This window comes from Eleginops maclovinus, chromosome 16, assembly GCF_036324505.1.
Source record: "Eleginops maclovinus isolate JMC-PN-2008 ecotype Puerto Natales chromosome 16, JC_Emac_rtc_rv5, whole genome shotgun sequence".
Lineage (NCBI taxonomy): Eukaryota > Metazoa > Chordata > Actinopteri > Perciformes > Eleginopidae > Eleginops > Eleginops maclovinus.
In genome coordinates, this window is record NC_086364.1 from 3,603,798 (window position 1) to 3,623,371 (window position 19,574).

Sequence of the window (19,574 nt, forward strand, 5' to 3'; positions counted from 1 at the left end):
AGTCTGCTCGATCACTTTATGATGTGAGTGAGAGTTTCTGCTCTTTAAAGGCAGGATACCAAACCATGACATTACAGAAAATGACAGAATTGACTCAATAAAAGCACGATAAAACATTACCATCATGGGAGGTTTGAAACTTGTTAAATGTTGTACTTAGTGCAGGTGTTAACATATTCGACTGTAATGCAGTGATATGTTGCTTTAGTTCAACGTGGGCGGGAAAAAATAATTGGAAACCCTATTTTTGAAGTCAGGTCAGGTTTTGTTGGATTTCTTCGGCCTTGTCCTTGTCTCTGTTGACCTTTTAATCACATTACAGACACATATTGATATGCATTTTCTCAAGATGTTCTCAAATCAGACAAATATAAGTTTCAAGACAGATATTTTAACTATATACATAATAAAATATGCTGCCATGAATTTATTCCTTTACACATTTAATTTTAACAGCCATTTTAACACTCAGACTTATGACCTAAACATTAAATGTTAATGTGACATCAAACTGATAATAAAAAATGAAATCAGCATGTAACTAGGTGGTCAACATAATCCAGAAAAATAAATAAATGTTTTGTTTTTTAAATAAAAAATGTGTTTAGGGTATGAAACCCTGGGAAACAAGGGGTTGACTCATTTTGACGATACACAAAGTGAAAGAAAGAAAAATTGCATTCATTAGGAACAAACGCGCAGACACACACACACCCCGAAAAATGACCTAAATCGTGCTGTTGCCTGTACAGCATTACATGTTGTAGCCTGAAGCAACCATATTACCATAATAATTCATGCAAGTCATTTTTGGTGTTTCAGGGTTCTGCTGCTTCTTCTTCAACCAGCACAGCATTCACAGATCTAAGACATACACAGGCGCATAGGGGTTCCACATTCATATGCTTGATGACAGAACCAAGCTTGCTACCATTCTAGTAGAGATTGTTGGACAACAAGCTTGATGTCAGTTAATCAATGTTCATTTTTGATAGCTTTGATTTCATGGAGAGTAACATATAACTGGTGTCATCTGTAGAACAATGTTCAGGGACTTGGTGGCTGTGAAGGATCTAGCTGTGAGGAAGCACGTATATAGGAAGCAACAGAGGATCAGGAGGTAGAATTAGGCCCTTGAGGAAACCCGCAATTAAAATTAGCAAAAGAGAGTCCTCTTAGAAAGGTAAGCACGTAGCAGTGTTTGATCCTGAAGAGTGATCCACAGACAACTTCTGCAATGCTATTGTCTGAGGAGTTTCCCAAAAACTCTCCGTTATTAATCAAACTGTTCATCTAAGCCATCAATTACATTTCACAATTTTCACTGATATTTTATGAGCAGCTGACAACAATGTCAATAAATACAGAACATTTCTGGACTGACAGCATTTTCACCAAGAAAAACCTTGTTAAAGAAAGAATACAGTTTTATTTTATTTTCAAGGTTGTTATTGTTCTTGCTGAACAATTATACAGTGATCTGGATTTCTCTAGCCATTTTCCGACACTGGCTCATAAAGAGGCCACCTTTAAAATTGTAGGTGGTAAACTTTTAAAGTTCAACGCATTATTCAGCAGTTTTACGTTTACTTGCATATACTTGAATATTTAATGCATATCATTTTTAAAAGAAAATAATATGCGTCTTTCCATTTTGTGAAGTCAACCGACGCACCAAATGTTGTCCTGACAGTCGATACCGAGTGTCGTAGTATGTCTTCTCTGGTTAGGTGTTTAGGTCTTGGAGAGCCAGGTAAGTGTTGGGTCAGGTGATGCGGGTCCTGTGACTCATGTTTTGCGTTTCGTATGACCCAGATCATGTGGCCGAGTCATACCATGTAGTTCCTGTGATACAGGAAATGTCTTCTGGGTCCTGTGACTCAGGTGATGTGATGGATGTCATGTGATGAATAAATCCAATAAAAGCCCTCATGTCTTGTAATAGTAAAATACTCCTGTTACCCTAAAATAATATAAAGCTGCCTTTCATAATATCTTTAAAACCGAAAAAGAGGAAAAAAGCCAAATAATTACTCATACACACTATGTTAGTGTGTGGTATTTCATTTCTAGAAGTAGGTTTGGAATGGCAATTCAATTTCAATAATATTTCATCTAAGATAAGATAAGATCAAATCAAACACAGCCACCCATGAGAAAATAAGCCTTTGGTCTGAGTTTCTGACAAAGAACATGATGTCATATTATATTATGCCACATCATTTGTCACATCACTGTATATGATATTATACTGCTTATTATAGGACATCTTATAATATTATCCGTGGCCTATTATGAGAAGTAACATTTAGCCAAAGCTGGTCAATTGTTACATGTGTTTATGCGTGTCTGCACGTAATTTGGTGCATCTATAAGAAATGGAGTGAATAGAAATCAGGGAACAGTCCAATGGAGAGAGAGGGATCTGCATCTCAATCTGGTGTGTGTGCGGTGTGTCTGTACTAATGAATGTGTCCAATCTTACATAAAGAGAATGTGTAATGCTCAAGTCATGTGAACCATAACATGGTCCCAAATGAAGAGATGGTAAACATAATATTTTTATATTGACAGTTTGTTTCACAAAGTCTGCTGACAGGACTGAGAACAGGAATCTGTCTACAGGGTCAGAAAAAAGACTTTGGAGAATGTACTGCATGTCACGTCAGTGTGAGCTGTGAGTACAACTCTCCCTGTGCATTCATCAATATGTCCGTGGGTGACTCGGATGATAGACTGAACAAGGCCTTTGTCACAATGCTTGCCTGGTAGAACTAAATGAAACTGCCTCATAGGCACCCCCTGGAGGCCATACTGCAATCAGGCCCGTTTCTAGGATTTTGGGGGCCCTAGGCAAAGAAGTTGTTGGGGGCCTTTAAAAAAAAAATTTCCGCAATTCTGTGCGTTTTAATCACAAAAGAGGTCAAACATACACTGAAAAGTAGCCTTTATTATTTTTTTTATTTCCTACTGAAACTGCTGCTTGCGGCCCTTGGCCTCAGCAAATGCAGACACAATCCCCTCCAAGTCCAAAGACCTGCGGACGTCACTCTCAATTGACATGAGTGCCAGTCCAGAGAGCCTCTCTTGGCTCATAGTTGACCTCATGTAATTCTTTATGCGCTTCAGAGATGAAAAGCTCCTCTCTCCGGAGGCAACCGAGACAGGAAGGGTCAGAAGTAGGCGCAGTGCAATGCTTAAATTGCTGTACAGGTCCAACAGCTTCTCACTGTATATGTAGTCCAGCATTTTAAATGGGCACCTGGATACTTCATCTGGAAAGGTGTGGACAGCAGAGTTGATCTCCAATGCCAAGTCGTCTGCATCAATATCATGGAGGGTTTGTTCCACTTTCCTGCATCTCTCATGCAATTTCCCAGTCTTGATTGTGGCCCTCATGATATCAATGCTGAACAGGAAGTCGTACAGGGCATACACCCCCTCCAGTCTGGAAAATCTGTCTTTTAGGCTGGTGATGGCAGTGTCAACCAAAGGCAGGAAGAAGTCCCTTCTGAAGGCCTCTTCTGGGGTCGATTGGGTTTCATCTGTACTCTCGTAAAGGAACTGCCTTTTCTTTTTACGTTGCCTTTTCTCAGGCAATTTCCTCTCAATTTCCAGATCTTCTGCAATCTCCATTGCATCCGTTTGGCTTGATGCGAGTCCATTTTCCCTGAAATCTTCTAGGTACTCTGTCACTCCCTCGGTTTCTTTTTTCAGTGTTTGCATTGAAACATCCGGGCTCTGGAGGAGCTTGCTCATATGGTTAACCTGATACAAAACGTTGTACCAGGTTATTGTGCACAGAAGAAAGGACCATGTTTTAAGCTCACCATGTAAGCTTTTTGCTGAGGACATGGTCTCTGAGTCCCCCTTCTCTGTAGCATATGTCTCCAGTGCTGACAGTCCGTCTAGTATTTCAGGTAGATGGTACCGCACTACCTTCACACTGTCAATTCGGGCCTCCCATCTCGTCCCTGAAAGTGGCTTAAGGGTGAGCTGCTTCACATGCTGCTTCAAAATTGCCCAGCGGTGCACAGAGGAACTGAAAAGGTTGTACAGTCGTTGCAGCATACCAAAAAAAGACATGGACAACACTGAAGACTTGGCAGCATCTGACACAACCAGATTTAGTGTGTGACTGCTGCATGGGATGCATAGCGCCTTGTTGTTCAGCTCTAAAATTCTTGCCTGCACACCCTGTTTGTGGCCCATCATATTGCTGCCATTGTCGTATGACTGCCCACGGCAATCTGAAATGCTGAGGTTGTGCTTCTCCAACTGGTCAAGCAGGATTTCACTGAGCCCTTTACCAGTTGTGTCTTCAACATGTACAAATCCCAAAAAATGCTCAGCAATAGAAACAGGTGTTTCACAGTTGACAATCCTGAGAACAACAGAAAGTTGTTCCTTGTGGCTGATGTCAGGAGTGCAATCCATGATCACGGAGAAGTATTTTGCTTTGTGCACTCTTCTTGCAATCTCCTGTAGGATTTTGTCTCCGACCAGCTGAATGATTTCGTTCTGAATGACTCCACTCAGGTAATGCACCTTTGTCTCTTTGCATTGTATTCGTCTGATGTGTTCATTCATTACCGGATCAAACTGTGCTAGGAGTTCCACTTGAGCCAGAAAATTCCCATTGTGGCGATCATACACGGTACTGGTAGTTCCTCTCAAAGCCTGGTTGCGTTCTGCCAGATGGGAAACTATGGCAATCACTCTCCGAATCACGCCTTTCCAGTGTTCAACTTCAAGTTGCATCAACTCCATCTGTCTTTGATCAATCAGTGTACTGGTTTGCAGTCTCCTCTGAAGGTCGTGCCACTTTTTCACATTGTCACAGTGCACCTTTGTGCACTCGTGTTTTTTTAGGCGATAGGAAAGGTTCTTCCATCCACCGTAGCCACAGGTCGTTAAGGCATTGTCACGCTCACGCTTCCCGAAAACAGTACAAGGGAAACAGAACACTCCATCTGTGTGGATGGAATACACCAGCCACGATCGATGTATATTCTCACCATTTTTCATGGTTCTTTTGTAACTGTCCTTGGTGAATCTTCGAGGAGGATTGTCTAAGTTTTGCGGGAATTCAATGTCCATGATTTGCACAGGTCCTTTTTTGACTATTTCACAGCGCATACTGCTTGTTAGGACACTGGGCCAACATCCTGGGTCATCACTTAATGTGGTGCTTGCAATACCTACAGGTACCCCAGTTCTGGATGGTGGGGTGGTCTCTGCCATGTCAATGTCATCTTCCTCTTTGTCCTCCTCATGAAGTGGAGATGGAGTTGATGGCACTGTTGAAAACATATAGTTGCAAATTAATTTATAGCACAATTGCCATGTGGTAAGTACAGCAACTAGGGAATGGTGATCTACTTGTATAATGCTTTAAAAAGAAAGGGTCATTTTAATACACTTTCATAGCACATGGGTGTTAGGTGATAAGTTGAAATTGTGCGGCTTAATGCACCTTCTGTTGAACCACTGCTGGGAAGTGGTGTGGATGCTTCCACTTGCTCCTCCTCAAGTCGTGATGGAGTTGATGGCACTGCTGAAAAATATGTAATTACAAATTAATTCATGGCACAGTTTCATGTGTGAAGTACGACAACTAAATGCTTAAGGTATGGTGATCTACTTGTGTAACGCTTTATAGCAAATGGTCATTTTAATACACTTTCACAGCACATGCTGCTATAACTTTGGGTCACTATGATAGGTGATAAGTTGAAATTGTGCGGCTTAATGCACCTCCTGTTGAACCACTGCTGGGAAGTGGTGTGGACGCCGCAATGTTGTCTTCCACTTGCTCCTCCTCATAAACATGTGACGAAGACGATGTTGATGGCCCTGGTGCAAAAATAAATAAATACATAAATAATATTCTTTTTATTTATATTGCACATTTTGCATGCATTGATCTCAACAACTCAGTTATTCATTAACATTAGTGAATGTCCCACATATTTGAAATGTCCAGAAGACTCTGTGGGCAAGTGGAATGAATACACACAACTATGACTTGAATTAGAAAAATGTAAAGTCATTTTGATAACATCAAGTGTGTTGATAGAAGGCACTAATAATAGGTAGAAAAGAACGTTACCTTCAGTAGCACCAGAGACAACACTTGGTAGAGCGGGATGAAGAAATTTCAGCAATGCCCCTTGGAGAAAGAATAAGTACTGTATGATTAGCTTGGTTATTTTTCAAATGCTTTTGAAATCCTATCATTTTACAGTCTGATAATTGTGGTGAAATAGATATTAAAAGCATTACACACAGTTCCTACTAGGCGGTTTAGTGGCGGTTTCTATACGACTACAGGTGAAGCACTGCTTCACCAAAAAAAAGTAAAAAAAATAATAATAATAAAATCTTACAATAATCCCGTTTTCACTGGTTTGAAAACAGAAATACAGTCACTAAGACGAGCTGTTTTCCTGAAATCAATTCTGTGAGTGGCAACAGCGCCATCCCCGCACCCGTGGTGTGTCTGTGTGTGTCTGTGTACTGTCTGTGTCCCATAGAAAAAGCTCAAAGCTATCGGTACAGTTTTTAACGGTGGTCCAGTGGTATTTACAGCTATCATGGAGACCAACAACAACAAACAGCAGAATAGGTTTAGAAAAGGATTAATTGACACTAAAGTGGCTGTTTTCTTCATGTGGCTGATCTGCGCCGGGATGTTAACCGTTAAAATGTAAATAAAGTAAGTAAATCAACCCAATGGTATTCTAGCAAAATTATTGTAAACTCCCATGTTAATCTCCTATTAAATAGCTAGCTACTACAGGAATAACTATTTCACTGGTTGTCTCAAGGCTCTAACGACTGAAAACATATGTGAAGTTTATTTAGGATATTAAGAGGAATTAATCGTTGATCAATTTGGCCAGCTGATAACGTTATGAACTTATAGTGAAGTCAAAGGTAGCAGTTTAAGTTTGGTTAGCATGCTAGCATGCCAAACCACTGGTTCCTAGCTAGTCGTCGTTACAACCTCGCTACTCTAGCAAAATATGGTATACCCTGCCTGGCACAATTTTCATGTTGATTGTGTATATTCTACTTACCGGTGTCTTGTTTTCTTTTCTGCTCCTCTTCCCTTTTCTTCTTCTTTTTTTGATTGCCGGAGAGATAATTTCGCTTCATTTTAATTTTTCACTTTTCACTTGCACTTGACGCTGTCGCGCTAATGCATGGGAAAGGGGGGCCCCCTCGAGCTGGGGTATTTCGACTACAATGTGTCGTTGCGCTTTTCGGACATCGCATGCTCTAGGGAGGCGCTGTTGCTGCCCTCGCAGTCGCAGCAGAGCCCTTCATATACAGATGACTGCTTATTATTATGAAGCTATTTAAAATCGTCATTGCTGTTGAATACATGACCTGTCTTATTGGTATGCATGTTGTTTGATTCATGTTGCATTTGTATCAGACTTTTCTTTGAATTTTGAAAAAAAAAAAAAAAAAAAAAAAAAAATCTTAACCTGTCGTCTTTGGGGGGCCTCCTCCTACTCGGGGGCCCTAGGCAATTGCCTACCATGCCTACCTGAACGCGACGGGCCTGACTGCAATGACAATGGTGTCCTCTTGAAACTTAACTACTGTGTCTCCTCATGTCGCAGGTGTACAGCATGAGCAGGAAGGGGCTGAGCACCCAGCCCTGAGGGGCTCCAGAGTTCAGCAGTAGAGAGGAGGAGATGTGAGATGTTTCCTGGGGAGATTGATCAAGCAGCAATTTGATGCAGGTGTTTTTATTTTCCAGATCAGAGGGCTGACTGGAGACAGCATCAACTGTCAATCTATTGACTCTGAAAGCAAACTGCTGAGGGTCCAGGCAGGATGGGATGTTGTTTTTGATTTCAGCTTCCGTTTCTCAAAGCGCCTCATCAGAATGGGGGTGAGTCCAAATGGGGGCAGTCATTTAGATAACACACTACACTGTTTAGGTACAAGGTAATATTATCGGTCATAAGCAAGAGGGAACACTCTCCTTTGGCAGTGACATGTTGAAGATATCAGTGATGACAGTTAGCTGGTTAGCAAATGCTAAGGAGAAGAAGCTAGGAACTACTCAGCCTGCTCCTGGCTAATATCGAGGCGCAGTTGCTCTTTATGGGCTGACTGTAGGACAGGGAGCAGGACCCTGATAGGACAAGAGAAGACAGACTATGTGGTGATCTGAAATGGTGATGCAAATTGCACTGATGTTTTTGTGTTGTCTTGACTTTTTATGTATTTTATCATTATTTTATTTATTTACCTCTGAAGCATCTTTGAGCACACGGAAAAGAGGTGTGCGACGCCCAGTTTAGCGTTTCCGCCTAGCCGCTGTCTCCATAGAAACAAGCCAACAACATCAGTGCATTGCAGTTTAACCGCGTATGATGTGAAGGCAGCTTCATAGCTGTCTTCTTGTAAAGCCTTCAGTCTATGCTGTGCTAGCTTATCTCTTATCCCGGCTCCCCTACCTCTTTTTTTGTGCGTACCAGTCCACTCAGTCTTTCCCAGCAACATTTAGCATAAGACCAAATGTGTACCTTTATGATTAGCTGCATTGAAAACAATACTTTTGAACTTGAAGCAATGCCTTTTATGTCTTTTGGACCTTTATGATTTGTATGATTTGGTGTTTTGATCATGTTTCCGTAGGGCTTGAAGAAACTGAATCTTGGATCTTTAAGTCCAACAAGGGGTGGAAGGGGTAAACTGAACAGAGTGTTCACTTTAATCTTCATAATGGAAGCTAAAGAGGACTAATGATACCTTCTCTCTCCTCCTCCCTCAATTCCTCCATCCTTAACCCCCTGACCCTCCCCGGCTTACTGCTTCTCCAACTCTCTCTACACATCCTTATTTCTTCTCCTTTCCTCGCTCATCCCTCTCCCTTTCTGTCCTTTCCCTCTTCCCTTCACGCTTCCCTCCATTCCTGCTGTGGTTCGTTCCTTTTCCACCTCTCCCTTATCGCCCCTCCATCCCTTCTCTCCTCTGACACACCAGGCGTTACCACAGTGACAAATGGATTCTCACACACCGTGCTTTTTGTGTGTGTGTGTGTGTGTGTGTGTGTAGCGTAGGGTGTAGATATTCAGCCAAGCATTGTGGGTACACGTGTGGGGCTCATTTGTTTGTGTATCTATATCTATCTGCATGTGTGTGCATGAGAACATGTAAGATCTGTGTGTGTGTGTGTGTGTGTGTGTGTGTGTGTGTGTGTGTGTGTGTGTGTGTGTGTGTGTGTGTGTGTGTGTGTGTGTGTGTGTGTGTGTGTGTGTGTGTGTGACAGTGACTGATAGCTGGTCGTGGTAAACGATGCAGAACTTTCTTTAATAGGAGATACAAGAGGTGTTTAAAAATCCTGCCTAATGAAGAAATATGATGGAGATGGAGGGATGGAGGAAGATGGGGGGGGTCTATGGAGGGTTAAGATGCAGCAAAGGAGTGGAGTGGAGAGAGAAGAAAGGGATGGAGGAAGGGAAGATCATACAAAGAAAGGGATAAGCGGAGGACACGTGTTCTTGAATCTAACTCTGTTTCTCCTGAAAGGTGACATCATGCCTTTAGCTTTCTCCTGCTAGCATCACAAAGTCTTCCGAACACCTCTCCAAGAACTATACCTCACACACAATCAGAATACCTTTATTCGTCGTCCCGCTGAGGGGAAATTTACGGTGGTTAAAACAAAGAGCCAAAGGTATCCTAATATCTTAATATATCTCTCAAGAGGCAAAGAATATTAAACATAAAAAAACTAGAAATTACATAATATACAAACTAAACATCCAGCACCAATAACAGTTGAGTGATATAGCAGCCAGCTGAAAATATTAAAGGTGGTAGAAAAAATTGCACAGCTATTTATACACTGCCTGGCCAAAAAAAACGTCACACTCTCTAATATTCGTTGGACCGCCTTTAGCTTTGATTATGGAACGCATTCGCTGTGGCATCGTTTCCACAAGCTTCTGCAATGTCACATCATTTATTTCTGTCTTGCATTAGTTTTTCGCCAAGATCTTGTATTGATGATGGGAGATTCGGACCACTGTGCAAAGTCTTCTCCAGCACATCCCAAAGATTGTCAATCGGGTTCAGGTCTGGACTCTGTGGGGGCCAATCCATGTGTGAAAATGATGTCTCATGCTCCCTGAACCACTCTTTCACAATTTGAGCCCGATGGATCCTGGCATTGTCATCTTGGAACATGCCCATGCCATCAGGGAAGAAAAAATCCATTGATGGAATAACCTGGTCCTTCAGTATATTCAGGGAGTCAGCTGACCTCATTCTTTGGGCACATTGCTGAACCTAGACCAGACCAACTGCAGCAACCCCAGATCATAGCACTGCCCCTACAGGCTTGTAGAGTAGGCAGTAGGCACGATGGGTGCATCACTTCAGCCGCCTCTCTTCTTACCCTGATGCGCCCACCTTTGAACAGGGTAAATCTGGAATCATCAGACCACATGACCTTCTTCCATTGCTCCAGAGTCCAATCTTTACGCTCCCTAGCAAATTGAATCAGTGTTTTCTAATTAGCCTCACTGACAAGTGGTTTTCTTACGGCTACACAGCTGTCCCAATCCCTTGAGTTCCCTTCGCATTGTGTGTGTAGAAATGCTCTTACTTTCACTATTAAACATAGCCGTGAGTTCTACTGTTGTTTTTCTACCATTTGATTTTTCCAAACGTTTAAGTGATCGCCGATCACGAGCATTCAAGATTTTTTTTCGACCACATTCCTTCCTCAAAGATGATGTTTCCCCACTGTCCTTCCAGTTTTTAATAATGCGTTGGACAGTTCTTAAGATAAGATAAGATAAGATGTACCTTTATTAATCCCCGTGGGGAAATTGAGTGGTTAAAGCAGCAACAGAATAAGAGTGAAAAACAGGACAGTGTGGTTCACACAGGATAATAAAACTAAAATAAAATGATGTGCTGCTAAGTATCTGTTAAAACAAAAAAAACGAATTAAGGACTTCAATGAACATATAAACATTTTTGTGGCAGCGGGATGTGGTTAGGGTGCCTGCTGCTGGAGTGGTAGGAGTGGCTCAGCCGGAGGCCAGACAGCTGATCAGAATCAGGTAATGAGGGGCGGATTAAAATCATGGTCGTAACCTGGTTCTGCTCTCTTTTGCAGTAGACGGGGGCCTGAGTGAGGACTGTTTCCCCTCGCCCACAGAACGAGAGCCACTAACCGCCAGTACCATTGTAAAAGTACTGTTCCGTAATAAAGATTTCATTTTGTTTCAAAGTACCGAGTGGTCCTTCCATCATTGGGAACGTAGGTGTGAGCCCGAACGCTCACGATTCTGTATCCGGATTGTTAAATATATTTACATTGATTGATACTGGTAAAAGTCTTTGTGCAAAAGTGCAGGTTTTATGTGCAGTCCGGGTTATTGTCAGTGAGTCACATGGTTAACCCCTTGTTGTGCAGCCTGATGGCTACAGGCACAAAGGAGTTTCCCAGGCGCTTAGTGCTGTGCCGAGGTGGGATGAGTCTGTGGCTGAACGTACTCCTCATCTTCACTAGCTCTGCATGGAGGGGGTGGGAGGGGTTATCCAGGATACTGTCCAGTTTCCTCCCCGTCCTCCCCTCAGCCACCTCCTCCAGATTGTCCAGTTTAACTCCAACAACAGAGTTAGCCTTCCTCACCAGCTTGTTCAGCCTGCCAGCATCCCTTTGGTTGATGTTTCCGCCCGAGCACACCACAGCAAAGAGCACACTGGCCCCCACAGACTGGTAGAATGTCTGCAGCAGCCTCGTGCACACGTTGAAGAACCTGAGCCCCTTCAGGAAGAACAGCTTGCTCTGTCCCTTCCTGAAGAGAGCATCTGTGTTGTCCAGTTTATTGTTCAAGTGCACTCCAAGGAACGTGTAGGTGTTCACCACCTCCTCCCCCCTGTTGGTGATGGGGATTAGAGACCTCTTCGTGCTCCGCCTGAAGTCCATCACCAGCTCCTTAGTCATGCTGATGTTGAGCTGGAGGTGGTTGTTGTCACACCAGCCAACAAAGTTCTCCACCAGGGCCCTGTACTCCTCCTCGTTGTCATTTGTGATGCAGCTGACGATGGAGGAGTCATCGGAGAACCTCTGTAGGTGGCATGAGCCGGAGTTGAAGTGGAGGTCAGAGGTGTAGAGGGTGAACAGGAATGGTGGCAGCAAAGTTCCTTGGGGGGCTCCAGTGTTGCTCACCAGCACATCAGACACGCTGCCCTGCAGTCTGACATACTGAGGTCTGCTGGTGAGGTAGTCAGTAATCCAGGCCGACATTCTGTGATCCACCTGCATCAGTGACAGCTTCTCAGTGAGCAGGTGTAGCTGGATGGTGTTGAAGGCGCTGGAGAAGTCTAAGAAGAGGATTCTTAGTGAGCTGTGCAGCTTCTCCAGGTGTAAGTTGGCTCTGTGCAGCATGTAGATGAGGGCATCCTCTACACCGATGTGGGCCTGGTAGGCAAACTGTAGAGGGTCCAGGGAGTCACACAGAAGGGGTTGGAGATTGGTGTTGTCGGGCCCCCTGGTCTTTCTCACATCTTCAAGAGCTGATTCCTGACCTGTCCGGTGGTGATTATTGGAGGTCTGAAGCTGCTGGAAGTGTCACCCAAGAGTGCGGTTGAATAGGGATAGGCTGCTGTCTCCTGTGGAGTGGTGTTGGGTGTGGTTGGAGAAGAAGTAGAAGAGGTGGGAAGGTGGGAAATTGTGCCAGAGAACCCCTGCTGTCCTGTTGAGCTGGAGATGGGACGATCAAACCTGTTGAAGAACAGGTTTGACTGTTTGTAGCCTGTGATCTTCCTCACCCCTCCCCACACCTCTCTAGAGCTATTGACCTCCAGACGTCCCTCCAGTCTGGCTTTGTAATTCTCCTTGGCTGCCTTCAGCTCTTTCTCCAGCTCCTTCTGTACAGCTTTAGCCCCCTCGGTGTCTCTTACCATGAAAGCCCTTTTTTCAGCAGGTTGTAATGTCCCCATTGATCCAGGGTTTATTGTTTGGGAAGCATCATACCTTTTTGGTGGGTACAATGCTCTCCTCACAGAAACTGATGTAGTCGGTGATGCACTGTGAGAGTCCATTAATGTCCTCACCATGAGCTCTCTGAAACATGTCCCAGTCTGTTGTCCTGTAGCAATCCCTCAACTCCTCCTCGACCTCATCAAACCACTGCTGTACAGTCCTGGTGGTGGTAGTCTGTCTCCTGATAAGGGGCTTGTGTTTGGGAACAAGCCTGATCAGGTTGTGGTCTGAACTGCCAAGAGGGGGGAGAATGGTGGAGCTGTATGCCTCCTTAACATTGGCATACAGCAGGTCCAGTGTCTTATTGTTCCTAGTGCCACCGGTCACATACTAGGTGAAGTTTGAAAGGCTTTTGGAAACTTTTACATGGTTAAAGTAGTGTCAGCAATCTCCTTAGATGTTTCTCTGCTTGATGCATGCCAATAATTTGACCCTTCTGAAACAGATTAATATCTTTTCCACGACCACAGGATATGTCTTTCCACATGACTGTTTAACAAATGAGAAGCTACTCACTGCATCAGTTAGGGTTAATAACTTGTTGCCAGCTGAAACATAATCACCCATGCAGTAATTATCCAATGGGAGGCTCTTACCTATTTGCTTAGTTAAATCCAGGTGGTGACCCTTTTTTTGGCCGGGCAGGGTATATATTGCACCTAAGCAATATTGCACAACAGAAGAGTTTTAGTCTTTGTTGTTATATGTGTGTGGGGGGGTCTACCAGGGGCCGTGCTGGTTAAACAGTCTGACCACTGCAGGAAGGACCGGTGGTATGTCTCTGTGAGACACACCACCGGTCGCTGAAGGGGCTGCACAGTGCGGAAAGGGTGTCCTTGAGGGGGTGGGACACATTGTCCAGCAGGGAGGACAGCTTGGCTGCCATTCTCCTGTCTCCCTCCACCTCCACAGTGTCCAGAGGACTCCCCAGGACAGAGCTGGCCTTCCTCATCAGTCTGTTCAGTCTCTTCCTGTCAGCAGCCGAGATGCTGCAGCCCCAGCAGGCCACACCATAGAAGATGGCTGATGCCACCACAGAGTCATAGAGGGTCTGAAGGAGTGCCCCCTGCACCCCAAAAGACCCCAGTCTCCTCAGCGGGTACAACACCTTTTTTAAGTTGAAGGCCAAATTTGAGATTTTAGGCTATACTTATATTAGCATGTTCTGCTGGCCTTTATTCTTGTGGATCCTTTCTAAAAGTCCCTCTGGCCTAGGCTTTAGACAGTCAGTACAGCATACAACACCCACTGTGCTTAGAGTCTTGCAGTGGACAAGAAGCAAACACCCCAAAGGAAACATCACAATTAACGGCACTCTAAAAACAAATGTTTTGGCTCAACAAAGAAAATCAACGCAACAATTTGCATCAATGTTTATTGAGTTATGACAACTTCTAATGAAATTGTGTTAAACCAACAAACTTATTTGAGTTAGGGGAGAACGCTTTCCTCTACAATTAGAGGTGTTTTTAATTACCACTTAATTAATCATTTGTACCATAAACACAAGTTTTAAAGTTGATTACTCAAAAAAATAAGTTGTTCCAACTAGTTTTACCACATTATTTAAAAGGAATGTTAAGTTGTATGTAATTAATTACCTTCATTGTGAACATAAGTTTTTATGTTGACAACCATTTCTAAATTAAGTTGCTTCAAATATATTTTATTCAATAGTATTTTTTTTTTTAGGTTTTTCATGTTTTTGCCTTTTCAGAAATGAATTAATTCAACAATAAAAATGTTAGGCAATTCACTTTTTTATTTTGAACTGCAGTTGTGTATTTCAACACATGATATTTATGTCTTGAGAAAAACAAAACAAATTTAAATTGCCCCACAAATAATAAATAAACAAATTAGCCGTATTACCATGGGAAATGAAAGGGGACACAGCAAATCAATTCTGCCATCACATCACAGTTAGAGGCATATTTAAAACCAGTACCAAATATGTAATATCTGTTACATGTTGTAACTCTAGTTTTAAAATCATTTTCTGGAACTTTTGTAAATGTTTTGTAAAACTACAGTAACAAACTTTCAATGGCCACCAATCTGCAGATCACACACATACATTTTCCAAATATGTAACAAAGATGTTTTCACTGCTGAGGGTCATTATGTTAAACAGTATGAACACATTAACTCAGAATGCTTGCTCATTCATCACCTTTATAACGATTAAATGCTGGCCAGTTCCAAAGGCAGTTTGAATATTTTGGAACACATCTAAATACATCTTAAACAATTGTGACCCCTTAAAAACCCAAGTCTGCATGGAGAGCTAGGCCAAAGCCAAGTAACATGCTGTGGAACAAGTGGAATCTTTAGAAAATACTGTACTTGACGAACAGCTTCTGAAACACTTCAAAAGTATATTTAAGTTCCTTGCGATAGCTCAGATTCTTGGCATATATTATATACACAGCCCCTTGGGATATCCTTTCCGTCAACGACTTTGGTTCCCTCGAACACGATGGTTGCCATGTTATGGTCAGATCCTGGGGTGGACCGGTCACAGATGATGGTGATATTCATCACTTGTCCATCAAAGCCTGCCTCTTCACTCTTCTGTCCTTTTCAAGCAAATTAAATTATAGGTTTGCGTATAAGAGATAATGAATTAGGCGATTACATGCTTTTAAAACTGTGCAGAGGTTGTTTCAACACTGTTTCAGCAGAGGTTTCAAATTTACATAGTTTGCATCTCCATCCCATATTGTTTCGATATGGGCCAACTTCACAAGAAACCAATCGGATGGCATAGTATCTTTGCATTTACTGTTGATGCAAAGTCTTAACATCAAATAAATACACGTATGTCTGGGGGATACTGACGGAATCACATAACGATACTTTACACATCTTGACATAGATATAAGGCAGCCTTTAAGACTAAGATTATTATTTTTAAAAACTTATATAACAATAGTAGCTAAAGTATTTTTACAATATAAATACCATACCAAACAGGTCTTCCTGCAGGTTTTTCTAGATATAAAAGCAACACTGCATGAAATGAGCAAGAAACACAAAAAAGAAACACTCTGCTCTATACTTTGTACCCTCTCACAGAACTATCCACAGTTCAAAGCTGCTAACAGCAATGTTCCTATACAGTGCAACTACAAGGCTATATTCTGTATTTGAATGACAAAAGATGACACTCACCTTAAAAATGTCCTTTGTATAGTATTTCTTCAGCCTATGTCATCGAACACACAGTCATCAGAATTTGTCCAGGTATGTTAAGTGGGAGTGGACTTAAAATCCTTAACTAAAAGTGTCGTAAAATTAAGTTATCAAGCCAATTGCATTTCTTACTACAACTTGAATTTAGTTTTAAGTTTAAATCTGAGTTTAAATTACTCACAATATTAAGTTGATGTAATTACCAACATTATTATGTCAACACAACCTGTAAATTAATGTTTGCAACTTAACATTTTTATCTTAATCAATTAATTCAATTTTGTATCTTGCAACCATGCATTTAATTAAGTGGTGGTAGAAGGTCCCCTGGATTACTACTGGGGTTTACGAGGGATCCCTCTCACTGGATGGACAGACTTGCAATATGTGAAATCTCTCTATTGTCACATACATGCACACAGCAGAGCACACACAGTGAAATTGGTCCTCTGCATTTAACCCATCCTAGTACTAGGAGCAGTGGGCAGCTATCGTGCAGCGCCCGGGGAGCAATGGGGAGGGGGGATTGGAGATGCCTTCCAGTGGTGCCTTGCTCAAGGGCACCACAGCAGGGCTAGGAGGTGAACTGGGACCTCTCCAAGTAGCAGTCCACGTTCCATATTTCAAGTCTGTTTGGGGACTTGAACCGGCGACTCTACGATTCCCAGTCCAAGCCCCTACTGACTGAGCCACTGATGGATGTGGACAGATTAAACAACATACAACATAGACAGACCTATTTATTAAAAAAGTGATAATGTCAACAAATGGACAGATGGATCCAGGAGGATGTCCTACAGCAATAATAACTTTTTTGTTGTTGAATTTGTATTATGTTGGAAATGTCAGGCTGTATCTTCTGCAGAGTCTGATTACTGTGATCGACTGCATAATGGTGTTCTTATGCAGTGTGTTGAAACATGATAGACAGTTAAGCTGCGGCCTGTGAAGACACGGTAAGTCTGAACACTTCCTAAATATATTTCTGAACATTGTTAATAAAGACAATTACATCTTACATAACTGTAAATATGAAAATGCACTCTTAGCTTGCTCTGTAATAACCAGTTATTATCACTACTAGCATTGCTGTTTGCTTGTATACAATTGTAAATAAGTCAATGTTTAAATAACTAGATATTTACTTCAAGGTTCAAGGGCATTATTGTCATATGCACAGCTACAGTGAAGATATGGCAAAGTCCCAGGCTTCTTCAACAATGCAACATAATATATGAGTATATATATATATATTGTTTTGTGTCCTATATTTATTTATAATTTATATGTAGGACATAAAACAACACAATACATTTTTAAAAATATATATAATAATAAAATAGTGCACAGTATTTTCACATGTCCGATATCAAATAAATAACATTTTATATTGTGTCTTCTTTAAGTAATCTATTGAAATATACATGTTCTACTGTTGATATGTAAACTGTTGCTGTTGATGTTTATTTATTTATTTTATACTTTTATTCACATGTTTATTTTTTCTATATATTAAACTCATATGTAATGCCTATCAAATAAATGTATTTAATATTGTGCATTCTTTAGCTGCTCTGTAGATATCTTTAATACTATTGATAAGTACTAAGTATTGTCACCAAACGTGGCTGGCTATTTACATCCAATAAACATGGAGCACCATGACGGTCATCCATGATTAAAGCTGTGATGTTCACCAGATGAATGTCAGTGCAATAAGCTCTGTTTTTGTCTCTTTAACAGCTTAATGCTTCACATCAACGAGCAGGAAAACAATAATGTAGTGTTGGTGATAATTCATATACACTTGCATACAAGTTATTCATTGTTATATAGAAATAAACTTAAAATTGTTTTTCAAAGACTGTATCAGTCCAGCAGATTAAACTGTTATTGGTAATGGATGTGTATCTTGTACATTGTGTGATTTCTAGTTCTTCATATGTAATGCATGCTTCTTATTATATTAAGCTATCTTTGGCTCTTTTCTGTAACAATTGTATATTTCCCCTCTGTGGGACTAGTAAAGCTATTCTGATCTGATCAGGAGGGGGAGATGCACTTCACCAAATTCACCACAAGATGGCAGTGACTGACCAGAGCCTGTTACTGGCTGCTGTTCACAGGAGGAGCATGTGTCTGCAGATCCGGAGACTGCACATTCAGACCCGCAAGTTTGGACCCGCACATTCAGACCCCTTGGTTTTTTGCTACAGCGCCCCCTGGTTTGTGTTATGCTAATGTTACCTACTCGGTCGGAACATGAAGGACGTGTCTGCAGACCCGGAAAAAAGGTATTGAAAGTCACATCGTTCGTTTCATGACTTCTTTTTTTTTTTGTTGAAAATGCATTTGACAGCGTAACGAACGTTTGATTTTACGTTACAATTAGCCTTATGCACGTCAAATGCAACATCATATTTAGGCTAATTAAAGCTTAGCATTTTTCTGCTAGAAGTTCTCTTGTCCGTTAAACTGTAGCGTGTGCATTAAATTAAACAAAAATAAAACTCAATAGCCTATGTGTAGGCGTTGGCACTGTCTGTGACATTAAACCAAATTGTGTGTGTGTGTGTGTGTGTGTGTGTGTGTGTGTGTGTGTGTGTGTGTGTGTGTGTGTGTGTGTGTGTGTGTGTGTGTGTGTGTGTGTGTGTGTGTGTCTGTGTCTGTGTTTGGCGTAGTGTGTTTATTAATCTTAGATTCATGACACAGTCTCTCTGTCTTTTAAAGGTGCATATAACTATCTAGCATATCCAAATTGTGTGTGTGTGTGTGTGTGTGTGTGTGTGTGTGTGTGTGTGTGTGTGTGTGTGTGTGTGTGTGTGTGTGTGTGTGTGTGTGTGTGTGTGTGTGTTGGCGTAGTGTGTTTATTAAACTTCTATTCATGACACAGTCTCTTTCTGTCTTTTAAAGGTGCATATAACTATCCAGCATGGACAAAATCTGCCCCAACTGGACCAATGCAGGACGTGCTGCAAGCAGGTTCATTGCCCTATTCTGCAGCTCAACTTTGTTTCAGCCAACAAAGTTGAACAAATGCGAAAAACATCTACAGGCCCATTTTAACAGAGCTGTTACCAAGGTAAAGTCAGAACACATTCTCGATGTAGGACATGGTTTGTGTGTTACATCCTTCTTGTCTTCTTACCTGATAGAGAAGCCCAGGGCATGTTGTCACATCTATCAAACTCTTTTTATATATCGCAGGATCAGTGCATTATATTTTTAAGAACAGCATACAAAATGAAAGAGTAATGTCGCAGGAAATTATATCAGCAAAGACTGATTGTAGTAATTCAATTCAAATATGTTCTTTTGTTTAAGGATATACAATTCACAGATGTGGACT

The 19,574-nt window shown here is 41.7% G+C and overlaps 1 protein-coding gene across 2 annotated transcripts; it reads right to left on the reverse strand.

The window, feature by feature from the left end:
- Positions 1-2,830: 2,830 nt before the first annotated feature.
- Positions 2,831-7,453, reverse strand: LOC134878414 (zinc finger MYM-type protein 1-like). 2 transcript variants are annotated; one of them, XM_063904444.1, is made up of 4 exons: positions 6,113-7,453; positions 5,758-5,856; positions 5,477-5,557; positions 2,831-5,300 (listed from the first exon to the last, which is right to left on the reverse strand). In XM_063904444.1, exon 4 carries the CDS (start codon positions 5,242-5,244, stop codon positions 2,968-2,970), a length of 2,277 nt encoding a protein of 758 aa, XP_063760514.1. In that variant the 5' UTR covers positions 5,245-5,300; positions 5,477-5,557; positions 5,758-5,856; positions 6,113-7,453; the 3' UTR covers positions 2,831-2,967. The 2 variants fall into 2 exon arrangements, with proteins under 2 accessions (XP_063760514.1, XP_063760513.1); XM_063904443.1 differs by lacking the exon at positions 6,113-7,453 and having other exon boundaries at positions 5,758-6,046.
- Positions 7,454-19,574: the final 12,121 nt, after the last annotated feature.

Bases quoted from the DNA above. Each gene is read 5' to 3' on its own strand.
- LOC134878414 (XM_063904443.1), bottom strand. From the start codon at position 5,881: ATGTATTTATTTATTTTTGCACCAGGGCCATCAACATCGTCTTCGTCA. The intron at 5,558-5,757 runs GTGCATTAAGCC...CATATTTTTCAG, and splicing joins CAGCAGTGGTTCAACAGGAG to CAGTGCCATCAACTCCATCA. The intron at 5,301-5,476 runs GTGCATTAAGCC...TGTTTTCAACAG, and splicing joins CAGCAGTGGTTCAACAGAAG to TGCCATCAACTCCATCTCCA.